The sequence below is a fragment of the Syngnathoides biaculeatus genome, chromosome 4 (genome assembly GCF_019802595.1).
Source record: "Syngnathoides biaculeatus isolate LvHL_M chromosome 4, ASM1980259v1, whole genome shotgun sequence".
Taxonomy (NCBI): Eukaryota; Metazoa; Chordata; class Actinopteri; order Syngnathiformes; family Syngnathidae; genus Syngnathoides; species Syngnathoides biaculeatus.
The window spans coordinates 25,814,200-25,828,147 of record NC_084643.1 but is presented as its reverse complement, the minus strand read 5'-3'; the positions used below and the strand labels follow the sequence as shown (position 1 = coordinate 25,828,147).

General features: G+C 41.6%; 2 protein-coding genes across 4 annotated transcripts; both read left to right on the top strand.

Moving 5' to 3' along the window:
- Positions 1 to 371: 371 nt before the first annotated feature.
- Positions 372 to 7,436, top strand: emb (embigin). The gene is made up of 9 exons (XM_061817324.1): positions 372 to 504; positions 3,172 to 3,249; positions 3,365 to 3,548; positions 4,432 to 4,514; positions 4,706 to 4,842; positions 5,846 to 6,007; positions 6,524 to 6,644; positions 7,009 to 7,099; positions 7,170 to 7,436. Exons 1-9 carry the CDS (start codon positions 396 to 398, stop codon positions 7,228 to 7,230), a joined length of 1,026 nt encoding a protein of 341 aa, XP_061673308.1. The 5' UTR covers positions 372 to 395; the 3' UTR covers positions 7,231 to 7,436.
- A 3,722-nt stretch (positions 7,437 to 11,158) lies between these two features.
- On the top strand, positions 11,159 to 13,460 carry hint2 (histidine triad nucleotide binding protein 2). 3 transcript variants are annotated; one of them, XM_061816891.1, is made up of 5 exons: positions 11,159 to 11,445; positions 12,570 to 12,707; positions 12,788 to 12,892; positions 13,100 to 13,172; positions 13,243 to 13,460. In XM_061816891.1, exons 1-5 carry the CDS (start codon positions 11,308 to 11,310, stop codon positions 13,332 to 13,334), a joined length of 546 nt encoding a protein of 181 aa, XP_061672875.1. In that variant the 5' UTR covers positions 11,159 to 11,307; the 3' UTR covers positions 13,335 to 13,460. The 3 variants fall into 3 exon arrangements, with proteins under 3 accessions (XP_061672875.1, XP_061672877.1, XP_061672876.1); XM_061816893.1 differs by having other exon boundaries at positions 11,383 to 11,523; positions 13,243 to 13,459; XM_061816892.1 differs by lacking the exon at positions 11,159 to 11,445 and adding an exon at positions 11,766 to 12,422 and having other exon boundaries at positions 13,243 to 13,459.
- The last annotated feature ends 488 nt before the right edge of the window (positions 13,461 to 13,948 follow it).

Below are 13,948 nucleotides of genomic sequence, written 5' to 3'. Positions count from 1 at the left end.
TTCAAAACAGGCTAATTTCAGCAAGGTTGGAAATGTGGTGCAGCGTGTATACATTTTTGTATCCTTGGGGGATGAACATCTTTTTAAGAGACCTAACAGTTGTCTCTGTTAAATAAAGGAATAATAAAGGTGCCCACTTTGAGGGGAAGAGGCTACAAATCCTCGACGTAATTGGCGTCACTCCCTCTCGTGGCAGAGCCAGAGTGAAATATTAGCACATAAACACGACATTAAATTGTCAAAAGCTAATTGGAAGCCTACAGGACAGCACCTCCCCTCCCCAGCAGAGGAGCTTGACTCCGGTCATGTGAAAAACGGACTCGGGCTGCAGGCTGACATCAGCGCGGAGGCGTCACGGTAATGCAGCAAGAGGGTGGCGAGGGAGGAAGGACGAGATGTTCCCCCTTCTAAGAGAGAAGACACGCAATAACCGCATCACCGTCATCGTGATGCGGGCCTCCTGGATGCTTCTCCTGCTGGCCTGCTGCGGAAACGGCAACACAAGTAAAAGATTTTTGAATTCATGTTTAATCTGAATGTGACAATGTCCTGTTGTCCTTGCTGTCAAGTCATGTGACCTAGTAGAGAAAACACTGGCTACATGATAGCACACACAAATATACCTTTATTATTATTTTAAATATAGAGATGAATACTTTTGACATTATTATATTGTTACTCATGTAGCAGTCAAGGGTTATCAGTTAACTGCAAACAGTACAAATTCATTTTTATAATCAATTATTTTAGAGATTTTTTTCATGTTTCATAATTTTTTAACTTTCATACTAATGACACCTATTGGAGGTGATATTTTTAAATTGTAAAATGTAACAAGGTACTATATGGTATTGAATGCTTATGAAAAATGCTTATGATAATAGACGCAATGGTTTGCAATATTTTATTGTAATATATTACAAGGGCAGGCGGCACGGTGGGTCAGATGGTAAAGCATTGGCCTCACAGTTCTGAGGACCCGGGTTTGATGCCGGCCCCGCCTGTGTGGAGTTTGCATGTTCTCCCCGTGCATGTGTGGGTTTCCTCCGGGCACTCCGGTTTTCTCACACATCCCAAAAACATGCAACATTAATTGGACAATCTAAATTGCCCCTCGGTGTGATTGTGAATGCGGCTGTTTGTCTCTTTGTGCCCTGCGATTGGCTGGCAACCAGTTCAGTGTGTATCCTGCCTCCTGCCTGTTGACAGCTGGGATAGGCTCCAGCACTCCCCGTGACCCTCGTGAGGATAAGTAGCAAAGAAAATGGATGAATGGATGGATATATTTCAAGGCAAAATATTTCAAGTAAATTACAGATTCAATTGTCATTCATAAAAAAAGAAAAAAAAAACAGTAGTAATTACAATAAATACCAGACAACTTAAATGCTTTGGTATTTGAAAATAGGGATTTCATCCAGCTCTTCCAGAGGGATCCTGAGACATTCCCAGGTTGACTGAGAGACTACATCTCATGTCCTGTGTCGTCAGCTGGATCTCCTTCTCGTGAGATATGCCCAGAACACCTCACAGGAGGGGCACCCATGACTCATCCGAATCAGATGGCCCAGCCACCACATCTGGATCCGCTCAATGCCGAGGAGCACCGGTTGTACTTTGAGCCCCTCCCTAAAGGCCAACCTTCTCATCCTATCTCTGAGGGAAGGCTCAGACACGCTACGGAGGAAACTCATTTTGGCTGATTGTATTCGGGATCTTGTTCTTTCGGACATGACCCACAGCTCGTGACCATATTTGAGAGGAACTTAGATTGGCCGGTAAATTGAAAGCTTCGCCTTTTGATTTAGCTCCTTGTTTACCACAACGGACTGATTCAAAGTCCGCATCACTGCAGATGCTGCACCGAACTGCCTGTCGATCTCCCGCTCCTTTCTTCCTTCACTCGTGAACAAGACCCCCAAGATACTTGAACTCCTCCACTTGGGGCAGGATCTCATTACGGACCTGGAGAGGGCACACTACCCTTTCCTGACTGAGGACCATGGTCTCAGATTTGGAGGTGCTGATTCTCATCCCAGTTCCATCTCCCTAGAGCCAGCTTCTTTAGCCCGGGATCAGATTGCCAAAGTCCCTGCCTTCGGCCCCCGCCTAGCTCACACTTTACCCGACCCTTATGGGCCCTCCCATATGTGGCGAGCTCATGGGAAGGGGGACTGCCCAAAAGGATAAAGTGGGTGCAGGCTTGGCCGCCAAGCGCTCGCGTTCAAGCCCCACCTCAGGCCTGACTCCAGGGGGGCGGTGATCCGCATCCAGAAAAGGTAAACCTCAATCCATTTCTTTTTCATCATAGGGGTCCGATAGCCGTGCTTCATCTGATCCCTGACCTAGGACCTGTTTTTAATGGGTGACCTGAGCAGGGGCGTGAAGCCCACAACAACCAACTCCGAGGATCATTGGCTCACACAAATCCCTCTACACAAAAAGGTGACTGCTTCCTGGAGAGGATTTAGAGTGGTGTATAATGCAAATTGTGATGTTCAGAAGAGGTTGTATGTATTCAAATTCTTTATGTAACAATGTACTCTATAAAAAATCAGAAAAAAAGTTTTACATTAAAAAAAACAAAAAACTTTGACAAAATAATACTTTAAATAATTCATCCATTCATTCATTTTCTGAGCCACTCATCCTCACGAGGGTTGTGGTAGTGGTGGACCCTATCCCAGCTGTCATCGGGCAGGAGGCGGGGTACACCCTGAACTGGTTGCCAGCCAATCGTAGGGCACATAGAGACAAACACTCGCACTCACAATCACACCTCAGGGCGATCTAGAGTGTCCAATTAATGTTGCGTGTTTTTGGGATGTGGGAGGAAACCGGAGTGTCCGGAGAACATGCAAACTGTGCTGGGATTTGAAACCCGGTCCACAGAACTGTGAGGCCAACGCTCTAACCAGTAGCACCACTGTGCCTAAATAATTTATGAATAAGTATCTTAAAATAGGGAATTACTTGATGATGAACAGGGGAAATAAATAAATAAATGGACAAATTAAGAAATAAATAAAATTAAATTTAAATTTACCTTCTAGAGCCACCTAGATTAGATATAAATCTGGGATAAAGGGGCAGAGACACCAATGTAGTGGGCGGTCTAAACACTGAACCTCAATACAGCCGCAGTTGACCATACAGTACAATTGTTCCCAGAAACAGTCGGACAGTCAGCGCATCCGGTGGAGTCTGATGCTCTTCTCCCAGCAGATGCGCGGAGCGTGGTCCTAAAAGGTAAAAAAAAAAAAAAAAAAAACATAAATAGAAACAAATCAGCATTGTCTTATTGACTTATTACACCAGTATTTTTAAAAATGTATTCATTGTTTTCATGTTTTGTTCAATACAGGTAAAAGCCACACGGACAAAGTGGATGTGGCGAGCCCCATGAATCTGACGCTCGGGTGCACCTGGACAGGAAATGGGAAGAAGCTGCTCAACGTGACGGGATATTGGCTTAAAGATGGCCGGCCTGTTGACAACAGTCATGTGACGCTGCAGTTTGAGAACCAGCAGGTTCAGCTCAAAAGAATGTAAGACACTACAACACACTACACCAATGCTTTTCATGACCTTTTGGGGCGTGCCCCCCTTTTTGGAGATGCTTTTTTTCGTGCCCCTTCCGCTTGAAATCTTCTTGGCTAGTGGTGAGGGGAGGGGGGGGGTAGCCCTGAAAATTGTAAACAGGTGGGGGGAATTGAAAAAGTGTCGAAGTGGGGGTGAAACAATCCCCACCCTCGTCATGATGGCGCATGCACCTCAGTTTGAAAACCACTGCACTACAGCAAAAGGTTTTCAAACTTTTTACATTAAAAAAGAAAATATAAGGGCAAACATTCAAGCAGACGTTTTAGTCTTAAAAGTATATTTAATAGTTTAAGTGAAGGGAACACTATGCACAGTTGCAATATTAATGCTGTGCTCAAAATATACTGTACATTTGAAAATGGGAAAAAAATACTGAAATAAATGTTTGAAAACATACATTTATTCATTCGTTTTCTGAGCTGCTTATCCTCACAAGGGTCGCCGGGTTGCTGGAGCGTATCCCCGCTGTCATTGGGCAGGAGGCGGGGTACAGCCTGAACTGATTGCATTTCTGAAACACTGGTAGAACAGTTAAACATATACACACAATGCACACACTCACACAGGAGATGTCCACCACCGCTCACACCGTGACACTCACACAATGTCACACGTTGCCCTTCTACCACATACAGTACCTAAGAAACAGATTACAACACAGACTATTATTTTCATGTATTTTATGCTTGCATTTATTGTGTGCATTCAAATGCATTTACAATGTGTTTTAAAATGTTTTTAAATAAATTGAAATGTGGATGTGAGTCGTAGAATATATATTTGTTTAAAAACATTTTTATATGGCCTCTGTTTATCTTGCTTCCTGAGGTTCGTTATTAAAAACGAAGAAAATCTGGGAAGATACTCGTGCATGTTTGGCAATGAAGCAAAGGCTGATTTTATTTTGGCAGGTAAGTATTTTACAATTTGATAAACCCTCGTGATTATTTCATGTATTATTTCATATTTGTATTTGGATTGTATGCATTGCTTGTGCCTTCATATACATAACAATTCAATGACCGTATAATGCACATCTTTTATCAGTTGTCTAAATTTGTCATGGAGACCCACACAACTTTTGTGCTTTTACTACCACCAGTACCGCACATCGGGGACGTGCGGGACAAACCTGTGGTCAGCTACGTTGGGGACTCGGTGGTGTTGGTGTGCAAGATGGACGACAACAAGCCCAACCCCAAGACCTGGTTGTGGTTTCGGGCCAACGGCACTGATAAGGTGCGATGCCCTCATTCAGACACTCCTCGCAATATTCTGAACAGCCTTCACCGTCTTTTGAAATGAAATTCAAATATTGCTCGCAGTTGGAGAACTTCATAGTGTCTCTTTAAATGATGGTCATTTATAAATTTTTTTCTCATAAAGAATATCATTGCTGTCTAATGAAAAACATCTCCACATTTTTTTCATCTAGAAACCAGTATGACTTAAATGGTTTTAAAATTTGATGTACTAAATATATATTTTTAAATGCAAATGTTAGTACCTTTACATTTTAAACAAAATATGTAAATAATGAAAAATATATTACATTTGAATTGTTCTTTTCAAATAAGGTATGAATGATTACATTCATTAAATCATATTAAAAAATATTCAACATTGTATTCATTAAATAATCTAAAATATTACATTCAACTTGAATTTATTAAATGAAATCTTTTCAATAGTTAAAAATATGAACAGTAAATTGCATTTATTAAATATGAAAGGATTAGCGATCAAAAATTATTTTAGAATTGCCATATCCATCTATTTTCTGAGCCGCTTATCCTCACGAGGGTCACGGGAGTGCTGGAGCCTGTCCCGGCTGTCATCAGGCAGGACGGGGCGGGGTGCACCTTGAACTGGTTGCCAGCCAATCGCAGGCGCACATAGACACAACCATTCACACTCACAATCACACCTCGGGGCAATTTAGAGTGTCCAATAAATGTTGGATGTTTTTGGGGATGTGGGTGGAAACCAGAGTGCCCGGAGAAAAGCCACGCAGGCACGGGGAGAACATGCAAACTCCACACAGGCAGGGCTGGGATTTGAACCCCGGTCCTCAGAACTATGAGCCCAACACTCCACAGCTACACAAATTTAAATTTTTACGTTTCTTTTCCTTAACTTATGTCTGCATTTGCAGCTATAAAATGTAGATTGAAAAATTTTGCTGCTCATTTTCATGCTCTCATTCTTCAACCCTGTGTGCTACTTCCTGTTCTTGTTCTAGGAGGAGATCGCCACTGTGGCAGAACCGCAAAAGTACCAAGTCCAAAACGCCGGCAAGGTCACGAAGCTTCACGTGCACAACCTGACCCAGGACGACTCGGGTCTGTTTTACTGCGGCGCCATGTTCACCATCGGCATGGCCGTCAGCCACCTGGAGCTCAAGGTAAGCAACGTTGACTCTTGAGGGCTGATCTCAAGCAGGGATATTCTGATAGAAATAATAATTGTCATAGTTATCATTTTTTACAGTATGTCCTGTATTACAAAAAAACAAAACAAAACACCAAAGACCATATTTACAGTTATTCACGCAGTGTGCCTAAACGCACCTCATAACTGCGATGAGCCTGCCATGAAAGGCGGCTGTTGGCAAAAACAGTGTTATTCTCCACTGACATGTAATAGCTCGTTCAGACGGCTTTTGACCCAGAAGACCCAAACAAAACTGGCACTCTGGGACAAAGATATACTGATTTTCGAAAACTGTTCACAGGTCCATTGTTTGGGATTTTTCATGGTTTTTGGCTGGCCCGCAGTCTTGTATCTCACTCGGATAGAGTTGATCCTGCCCTCAGCAGATCTGCATGGAGCCACAAACGGTCCCCGAGCTCATGTTTGGAACCCCCGGTCTAAAATAATATTGAACTTGTTTTAAAAAAAAAAAAAAAAAAAAAAAAAGGTGATCACCATTTATGAGCCCTTGAAGCCCTTCGTCGCCATCATACTGGAGGTCCTCGTCCTCGTCGCCGCCATTCTGCTCTTTGAGAGGAGTCAGTCCAAGAAGGGCCAAGTACAAGAAGGTATGCAGTACACAACATTGGGTACGCTTGCACCATCACATGGCACTTCTGTAACACGATTGCCAAAAACTTTTTAGTATAAGTGCAGTATAATTGGGCAATCTCCAGTTGAAGTTGTTACACAGATTTTTTTCTTTTTAACTCTCACATTTTAACTTTTTTTTAATTGTTGTTCGTAAATTAAAATTCCATACCTTCACTTTTTTGTGTGTGTGAGGTGGGGGCAACGGGGATGGCTCGATCATAACCGCAAAAATCTCCTCCCAAAAAGAAATAAACATTTGGAGTTCACTGTACCTTTAAAGATTTGCACCAAAATTCCATCGTTCTAAGTATGTAAGTCTGTGCACGTCTGCGGCCTCAGGGGAGGAGGTGGCCAAGGCCGAGCCCCCCGCCACCAACGCCGAGCCCCCCGCCATCAACGTCGAGCCCCCTACTAGCACCTCGTCTGCCACGTGAGTAACCCAAAGCGTGTGACTGGGCCCTTTGTGGAGATACAGTATTGAGTTTGTGACGTCTACTTAGGCCACCGGGAGAAAGTCAGGGACTGGAAGAGACCTTGTCGGCCAGGCAACGCAAATCCTGAAAATAAACAATACTAATTGAGTTGATGTGTGGATTTGATCACTATAGCTCCAAATCCCACATACAGTATAATCTCTACCTTGTACGGTATTAGAATCAAGCAGCTTTTTTTTTTCAAAAGGTTGAAAGGCAATAATTGCACTTGAGTGCAAATCATGGTACTGAACATGTTGCACATATCACCATATTCGTTATTATATGTGATACAAAAGATTGTGAGCACTCACTGAAAATGAAGATTTTTTTTTCCCTGATTTTGTGCAGTAACGTGTACTGTACATGGCTGGATGTCTTCCTCTGTGCTAATACTGTGATTAAAACCAATGTATAGCAAACAAGTGTTGAATTCTGTATATACAGTATTGTTTGTTTATTTTAAAATCTGTATTATATACAGTGGAGAAAATTAGTTTTGGGTCATTTTTACTATTAGCATTTTTCATACATAATAGCTCCTTTGTACTTGTATTTCTTAATTTATAAATTCAGATTTAATGTTTTTAAAAATAAAATTTATGTATAAAATTACATTTTACTGTAAAACAGTATAGTGTTGATTTGTAGTTCATTTAAAATTATAGATAACATTTAAAAGCTCTTTTAGTAAAGTTTTAATGAATACATTCAATTTTGTTTTTTCAGCATTTAAATAGTTGTATCCATTTATTTCATAGCTTATTTTTAAACACTCTCTTAACATTTTGAATTGCCCATATCCATTGTCCATTTTCTGAGCCACGTGTTCTCACCAGAGTGGCGGGAAGCTGCATATATTAAAAATTCAAATATGTTGTTAAAGAAACTGCGCAGATGTAATGGACTGCGAACTACCTTTATTTGTTCTTAAATACAACATGGATTTGTCAATTTTGTTTTGCGACATTTCATTCAATTTGCGGCGCCCTCATGACCCGCCGAGGGGATCCTCTCGGGGCCGCTGGAGAAAGAACCGCACCAAAAGCCGTATGGCGTCGTCGTTGAGGCCGACCACGCGCTCGTCCTCCACGCCCTCGTAAAGGCGCACGCTCTCGGTGCCCCACAGGAGGTTCTTGCGGGGGTTGTTCACGTCCGTTTGCGTGGACAATGCCAGCGTGTTCAGCTGGTAGCAGAAGAAGGAGAAAAAGTGCCCATCGGTGATCACCGCCTGGGACACGAACGCTCTGCTCACGTCCTCGTGGTTCCAGAAACCTGCACAGTCGATACAAAATATTTAATAATGACGAAATAATAGAATAGTTAAAATGGAAAGTTCGTCATATATATTAAAGTTATTTTACATCAAAATTATTAAAAAAAAAAATCAAACAATTGCTTAAAATATTCTAATAAAAATTCTAAAAATATTTATTTGTAAAAAATGTAAATCTAAGTTATATGAATGTTACAAGAAATATATTTATTCTATTACATCTTAGTTAAATGAACAGAAATTGAATTCAACAAAAAACATTTTGAAATGTTAATGGCAAATATTTGAAATAAAGTTGATGAAAATATACATTTTAATATAAAATTTCTAAAATACAAAGATAAAACGACTGTTGATTGATGACTGAAAATTAACCAATTTGATTTTGCTATAAAATATTTAAGAACTAAATTTAAACTGGATAACTAAAATCATTTCCAAAATTAAGAAATAAATACACATGTAAATGTTTACAAAGGCCATTTTGAACATGGAATAAAAACCTTACAGGAGGGAGAAGCAGTATCCAAAACATTTCATGGATTTCATTCAAATTTGGAAGTCATTAGTTACTGTCAAAACGAACAGTCAATCAAGATTTACGGGGCGAAATAAATATGTATAACACGTAAATGTGAAAGATGATTTAGAAATGGTATTAAGTGTTCATTAAACGGTTGGCCAATAAAGCTGATTCCGATTCTAAGTAAAATTCATGTTAATTTTTTTAAATAAAAAAATGTGTTTAAGTACAAAAAAGTATTGAAATCGAGTTGAAAATAATTTTAAAATATGTTTTAAATGTCTAATAATCTTAAATTAATTTAAGTTATGTAAAATATTACGATGTAAAAAAAACTCAACTCTAATATGATTTTTTTTTTTTAAGTGTTGAAATGCTATGTAAAGATAAAAAATGGAGGTCTAGTGTATGCGCATGTGACCTTGATAGGACGCCTGCGCGGCGGTCCACGCAAACAGGCTGGTGATGGCGTTGGCCCTGAGGAACACCTCCACTTGATCCGACTGCTGGCGGCGGGCCATGCGATCCCTGTGGTAGCGGTCTGGCACCAGGTGAAACTGCGTGTGACCGTAGCACGCCGGGTCCGGGAACTTGCTACCTGTGGAGCGCCCCCACGTGAACATTTGATGGCCTATGGAAACGATTTAAATGCAAGGATAAGAGAAGCAAGAGGTAACCTGTGAAGATTGTGTTGGTGTACTGGCGCTTGAAGAGCGGCATCAGGTTGGGAGTGTAGGGAACGTCCGGGATGTCCGTGGCGTAAGAAGCCTCCATCGGAACCAACTACGTGGGTGCGCCGTAAATCAACGGCAGCATATTTAGCACATTGAAAGCAGTTGTAAAGGATGGCAAAAGTTCAGTTTTTTTTTAAATTATATTATTACATTGATTTCAAATATTTTTCATGCATTTAATTTCCTCCAAATCTCATCAATCACCTTAGTGCTTTCTTTACTTCATATTAGCAGAGCAACTGCAAACATAAAATCACTTTATCAGTTGTCATTGGCATTTGTGTCCAAGTCACGGGACAGATGCCACAGCCTCATCAATCAGAATGCTTTTTCGACCCAGGTTGATGTACGCGTACCAGTCACTCGCACGTTATCACACTTCATCAGAAGCAATGTTTCAAGTTTTGAAATCCTCATCAATCTGCTACAGTGCTTGTTGTACTTGGATATGTCAATATACCAAATACAGTATGAGCATGTTAGCTTTTGATCAGTACTCATAGCTGGCATGTTAGCATTTTATCAAATTATCATTACAAGCAGTACCTTAATACAATGCAAGCTTCCAAACCCCTCAACAAACTTAATCAATAGACTCAATAGACATAAGAAGTAATACCTGACTGCAGCCATAGTGAATATTTGGCCACGCATTAGCCATAACAACTGCTAATATGTCAGCATTTGATCAACACATATTGGAAATCGTGTAGAGGCCGAGGTTGTTTTTTTTTTTTTTTTTTTTTTAATCCGAGAACAAGACTGCATGTGAGCAGAAAAGCAACACTAACCGGCGGCAGCGGCTCGGTAATTCTGAGCTGACAGAGCGGCCGGTCGTCTATCTGGAACCTGGTGGGCTCGAGGCTGCCCTTCCTGTGCCCCCTCGGGATGATCCTCTCCCCTCTCCTCCAGTAGTAACCCACTTGGGGATTCAAATCTGACAGCAAACAAGAAACAAGCAGCAGTTTTACTACACCTCACAAAACGTTTGGGATATTCAACTAGATTTGACCATCTGTATACTTTTGAATGCACATAGGCTTAAGCATTTGCTTCTTATGGGACTCGATGTAGCTGAGCAGTAAGAGTCACGAGCTATAGCCATTCAAATTTCCAGTGATGGCTTTCTGTGACTCCTCTTGTGTACCTGTATCTCTGTCGCACATTGCTAACGACACGCTGTAGAACTCAAAACATGGGACGGGTAGTTGCCGCTGAGCTTACAAAAGTCATCAGCAGGTTTTGACAGAGAGAGAGAAACTGGAGGAGTCACAGAAAGGCATACACGTGGACGGCCATTTATATTTTGCCAATTAGCTATTTGTTAAATAACAAGCTGTGCATAAAGCAAAGAAACATTTGACAGAAGCAGTACAGAAAGTGGATGGATGGAAGTTTAAAGATGCTTATACATAGACGGTCAGAATGTTGCGTCCACTGTCAGTAGGAAAATGCATACCCAAGCTGGAATTGAGGAGCACCGGGTTGTATTTGCACAGGGCGTGTGTCAACGATGTGAATAAGTTCCTCAGAAATGGTCCCTCGAGGAGCTCCTGCCGTCTGTACACGAAGGGTTTACGTTTTATCAGGTACCAGTGCTCCTGCAGAATCACGCGAGTCACTAAAGAACGGATGTCCCCGAAGGTCTCTTCGTCAATGGTGAGGTCCTGTGCAGCAGGAGCGGGGGCGCCCTCCTTCTCCTCCTCGCCGGCGGCACTCGGCCGCACCGGGCTGAGTTTCTCCGGCAAGCCGGGGATGTACGCAGTCTTGGTGAAGCTCTGGTACCATTTATCCGCGTTACGCGCGAACGTTTGCGGGTAGACGACGTACTTTTCCCGCTCGATGCGAGTGAGTAGCCGGAGTTTATCCTGCAGCGGGGACGCTTTTATCCGCTCGATCTGTTCTTCGATCTGACGTGCCCGCGCCGATTTGCTTTTGGCCGTGAGAGAGGGCTTAATGGGCGGATAGACGGCTTCCTTTTGGACCGTCGCCTCTGTGTGGACAAGCTTATAGTTTGTAACCAAGTTCTGCGGGAAGCGAAAGGGCAGCCGTGTGCGGGCCGCCATGTTTTTCCTTCCTTGTTCTTTGTTTCCAACTCACACCAAACGGGCACAGGTCACAACAGCGCCCCCTAGGACACGTAAAATAATAATGAATAAACGTCTGTACGAGCATATAACCTCACTTAAAATGGCAACCTATTCATAATCCGATTCTCTCAATATTGGGGTGCATCGTATCACTTCTTTTCCATCTTGTTGGTTAACATCGTTCAACTCCTTGACTGCTCTTGAACACGCCCGCAAAGCAACGCTGGAAATGATGCGTTAATCTGTAAAAAAAATGTCGTATTTTTAGTCTTCACAAGACATTAAGAGGTCCCACACTTAGATTGTTGTTGATAACTATAATACTTGATTATCAGCCCAAACCGTATTAATTTTGAATAGTATAAACCCCAAATTTAGTGTACTGTCCGGTTTCTTCTGACGTCCAGCATAAAAGTAAAAACATATTAACAAGGCGCCTCTGAAGGCACCATTGACGTGTGGGATCGCTAGCTGGACGCATTTCCGAGTCGAAACTGAATCTCCTGTGTGTCAATATGTGTGGACTCCGTATTTTAATTTGAGAATAACGCCGGCAATGTCCTAGCCATGTTTTATGGTCATATTCTACGAACGTGCTTGGTCCCGAACCGAACGGCGGCCAAACTTGGCCGTTTGCAACTTGTTTGTCAAGTCGAGGTAGCGTCTCAGTCATATTTTTGCACGTTATTTCTAGTCATTGACATGATAATGTCAGTGATATCAAATTTAGATGTATTAATATATTCTTGAGATCGTGTTTTCATGCTAAATTTTCGTTCATTCAAATCTCGTCCTCTTGTTTAGAGAGGTCTTTGTACCGTAAGTGACGAAGTACGACTGGCAGAAGATGCCAGTAAGAAATATGGTCGCCCAGCTGCCACCATCTTCTCCAAAGTGATTGACAAAAGCCTCCCTGCAGATATCATCTATGAGGATGACAAGGTCAACTTGCGCTTGTCAGTAAATGGTTGAATTTCATTACAATTGAGTAATTGAGTGTTTTTCCCCTTTTCCCAATCCAGTGTTTGGCTTTTCGGGACATCAGTCCACAGGCTCCCATTCATTTCCTGGTTATTCCTAAAGTTCACATTCCCAGGATAAGTCAAGCGAGAGATGACGATGCTGAGGTGGGATGCCAGCAAGCAAATGTCAAATGCTCATCATTCATTCACATTCAATATTCATTTTGGTAAAATACTACTAATAAACAAAAAGTTGCAAACCATTTATTTAAAAAAAAAACAACTTGCAGCTTTGGAATGATAGCTCCATCCTTTCAAGGAACAAAAGAGACAATTAAATACCTGTACTAAATTCTACTGTTCATGATGCAGCTCCTGGGGCATCTATTGGTGGTGGCGAAAAAGGTGGCCAACCTGGAAGCCCTCACAGAAGGTTATCGAGTGGGTCAGTAGCATGTTTGAGCAGTCAAAAGTGTCCAAGGGCTATTGCGAATATATGTTTTTGTGGTTTGCAGTCATCAACGACGGAAAACATGGCGCTCAGTCCGTCTACCACCTTCACCTCCATGTGTTGGGAGGCAGACAGATGACATGGCCGCCAGGGTGAATGCATACTTAAATACATACATTAGTACTTAATGTTGACAACAAACACTGTGAGTATGTTTCTTCAACTTATGTGGCCTAAACAAAAATAAAAATAAAAAACCCTCACAAAATGTCCAAGTTTTTTCTTGTACATTTACAATATGAATTCAGTGCGATTTGTGTTATGTATATTTGTAATGATTTTTGCTAGAAATTAGCCAATTGTAGGGTTGGGAAAAAATTGAATAACTTTGCTAAGTTGTGGCACTCGGGATCTTCATAGTGCTGCAAGCATGCTGGGTGCAGGTAAATAGCATTTAAATGTTTTGTGTCAATTATTTCACGAGTCCTTTTCCAATTTGTTTTATTATTTGGTAGTTCTGCTATTCTGGTTGCTATGGTGTGATAATTTTAGCTTGGATGTGACAGCGTGAGCGTGTACAACATCGTTAGTCGACACAGCCAATGTGTGGGGCAATTTCAGATTCTTCTGCTTACAGATGTGAAGTGCAATCGTTCCTCACTACCTCGTGAGTGCCATCATATGGTAGCTTACATAACACAGTGAAGTACTTACTGGTATGCATGGCAACAGTGTAACCAGTGTGTCTAAGTGTTCTCTGTTGGACAAGT

Coding starts and splice junctions, on each gene's coding strand:
- emb (XM_061817324.1), top strand. CDS start 396: ATGTTCCCCCTTCTAAGAGAGAAGACACGCAATAACCGCATCACCGTC. Junction 6,008..6,523: donor TCAGCCACCTGGAGCTCAAG/GTAAGCAACGTT, acceptor AAAAAAAAAAAG/GTGATCACCATTTATGAGCC. Junction 6,645..7,008: donor GAAGGGCCAAGTACAAGAAG/GTATGCAGTACA, acceptor CTGCGGCCTCAG/GGGAGGAGGTGGCCAAGGCC.
- hint2 (XM_061816891.1), top strand. CDS start 11,308: ATGTCCCCGAAGGTCTCTTCGTCAATGGTGAGGTCCTGTGCAGCAGGA. Junction 11,446..12,569: donor CGGGGATGTACGCAGTCTTG/GTGAAGCTCTGG, acceptor CCTCTTGTTTAG/AGAGGTCTTTGTACCGTAAG. Junction 12,893..13,099: donor CGAGAGATGACGATGCTGAG/GTGGGATGCCAG, acceptor TTCATGATGCAG/CTCCTGGGGCATCTATTGGT.